The 2,558-nt window shown below is 71.8% G+C and overlaps 1 protein-coding gene across 1 annotated transcript; it reads right to left on the reverse strand.

Annotated features, from left to right (window-relative positions):
• Window positions 1-1,129: 1,129 nt before the first annotated feature.
• Window positions 1,130-2,518, reverse strand: LOC111140550 (PNMA family member 8B; the record flags this gene model as incomplete). The annotated part of the gene is made up of 1 exon (XM_022492766.1): window positions 1,130-2,518. A coding segment is annotated over one exon (1,389 nt), but the record flags the coding sequence as incomplete, so codon positions are not given.
• Window positions 2,519-2,558: the final 40 nt, after the last annotated feature.

The raw sequence follows: 2,558 nt of genomic DNA on the forward strand, positions 1-2,558 counted from the left end.
GGGGGGACCTGGGGGCTGGGCTGCAGCTCCCTCCTGGGGTCACTTCCTTCCTCTCCAGCCATTCCCATTCCCAGGGCAGCTCCTACACTGGCTGGACCCGCCCCTGCCCCTCAGGGTCCCCTCTGAGGCTTGAGTCACTCAGAGGGTGAACCCGGGACCTGCCTCCTCTTATGCCCCCTGCAAGGCCACTACTGAGGGCCTGGTCAGCCCACGGGACAGACGGCACAGCTGCTGGGACAACAGGCGTGGGTGGGGGTGGAGAGGCGACCACAGGCCTGAGGGAGGTGAGCTGCCCTGCACAGCCATTGAGGGAAGCCAGAACTCCGGAGTTCGTGGGATTGCAAATGGTGGCAAATAATCCAGATTCCTGGAACTCACTGGGCAGCCCGAGGGACAGATTCAGCCTGTGGACAGTAGCAGCTGCCTGGCCTTAGCCTTGAGGAGCTGGGTCACTTGTCTCAGCTGCACCTGAGGGGGACAAGGCTGGTGCTTTTCCACCTTCTTCTTCCTCCTCCTCTTCCTCCCCTGCCCCACCCTTCCCCACCTGTCCTCCCTCCTCTCCTAGAGGAACTCTCCCTCCCCCAGGAGCTGCCCCCTCTGCCCTTCGACTGCTGTTCTTTCTGGAATCATCTCCTCCCCCAAGCAGGGAGGATCAGCCTTCAGGCGTCCACTCCGTGCAGACACCCACCGCCCAGCTGGGTGGCCCAGGCTCCATTCCAGACCTCAGGCCCCATGAGACTGGGGCCCGGGGACAGGGGCCCACAGACGCTGGCCAGAAGCAGGTGTCTGGAAGGATGGGCGCCTCGCAGAGCTTGAAAGAATTTTCTAGCAAATCGAGCCTCCCCACCGCCCTGTGCTAACCCGGCACCGCCCAAAACCCAGCCCCCACGGTGGGCACCAAGACGCCGTCCCATCCCCTGGGGCTGCTGCTTCTGGGGTGCCCGCGTGTCTCTCCCTCTTTCCTGGGGACCGCTCCCGCCACCCGCGATGGTGGGACAGAGAGGCGCCGGGGAGGCGGGCGGCCCGCGGCGCGGCGAAGCCGAGGGTGGCGCGGTGAAGCCGGGAGGCCGCCTCTGCCGCTGGGGGCGGGGGCAGCGCCCGGCGTGCGGCCGCGCGACTCCGGGTTCCCCTAGCGGCGCTTGGGGGGCTGCCTCCAGCCGCTACGAGCCTTCCTCCCTCGGGCTGACTCGGAGCCGGGGGGCGGCTGAGCCCTGGCCTCGCCGGCCTGCACCTGGGCCCCCGCGCCCGCGCGCCCCTTCTTTTTCCCTTGCGCCGCCGCCGGGTCCCACGCGCGCGTCTCGGGAGTGACCGCCCGCCCGCCGCGGCCTCCGCCTGCCCCTCGGCGTCTGCGGGAGCCCGACGGGCCCGGGGCCGCCGCCATCTCGCCCAGGGTCCCGGAGGCCGTGCGCGCCCGCTTGGTCCGCGCCTTCCCGGACGCCCGGCGCTCGGGTCCCGACTCCCGGCTCTCCGCCGCCTCCGCCGCCGCCTCCGCCGCCGCGCCCTCCCCCGCAGCCGGCAGCGCCAGCACCTCGCCCAGCTGGCCTCCGGCGCGCCCGCCCCGCCCGCCCTCCCGGCCGCTGTCCCCGGCCTCCGGCGTCACCCCCGCCGTGTCCCGCGCGGCCAGCAGCGCCACGAGCTCCAGGAGGCCCCCCTCGCCGTCGTCCCAGCCCGCCAGGAGGCCACGCGGCGCCCTCCTGCCAGGGGACTGGGGGTCGGGCGCGGCCAGGGCGCACACGCACTCCCGCAGGCTCCCGCCGCCCGTGGCCTTCCGCAGCACCAGGCCGTCCACCCGGCGGCCGGCCTGCTGCACCTGCACGCGGGCTCCCCCAGTGTCCTGGCACAGGACGGACAGGACCTCGCCCAGGGCATCGGTCGGGTCTGTGCGGGGGCTCCAGCCCAGGGACGCGATCACGGAAGCGATCTTCAGCAGCTCCTCGCGGGCCGAGGGGTCCGACGGGTCCGTAGAGGCCACAATGGCCACAAACTCGGGGTGTTCCAGCGCCTCGTCTCCCGGAGCCCCGTTCGGCTGCGACTCGCCTTGGGGAGCGTCGCGGTAGACGGGCTCCTCGTCGCCCGCGTCTCGCACAGCAAGCAGGGCCACTAAGTCGGGGACGCGGCTCCGGCCTTCGCCGCTGCCGCCGCTGCCGTCCAGGCTGACGGCCTGGGGCTCCGAGGCCTCTTTCTCCGTCGGCTCCTGCTTGGCCTCGTCCGTCACCGTCACCAGGGCCAATAACTCGCGGGGCCCCTCTCCTGTGTTGGCGCGGCCCTGCAGGGCCCACTCCTTCGTGCTGAGCTCCCTCGCGGCCTGGTGCAGCGTGGCGGACAGCGCGCTCTGCGCCTCGTCCGCGCTCAGGTCGTCCTGGTCCAGCTCCTCGAGCACGATGCCCAGGCTGCCCTCGGAGGAGGCGTCAGACTCCCACCTGGCAGATGTGGGTGGCTGCTCCCGCCTCTCGGTGCTCTGGCCCCTGGGGACCCACCTGTTGCCTCTAGCTCTGTTTCTTCGAGCCCTGCGGCCCCTCCTAGGAGGTGGGCCAGCCCTCTTGGCAGTTGGCTCTGAG

This window comes from Enhydra lutris, unplaced genomic scaffold (genome assembly GCF_002288905.1).
Source record: "Enhydra lutris kenyoni isolate GAN:26980312 unplaced genomic scaffold, ASM228890v2 scaffoldscaffold3160, whole genome shotgun sequence".
In the NCBI taxonomy this organism is placed as follows: Eukaryota; Metazoa; Chordata; class Mammalia; order Carnivora; family Mustelidae; genus Enhydra; species Enhydra lutris.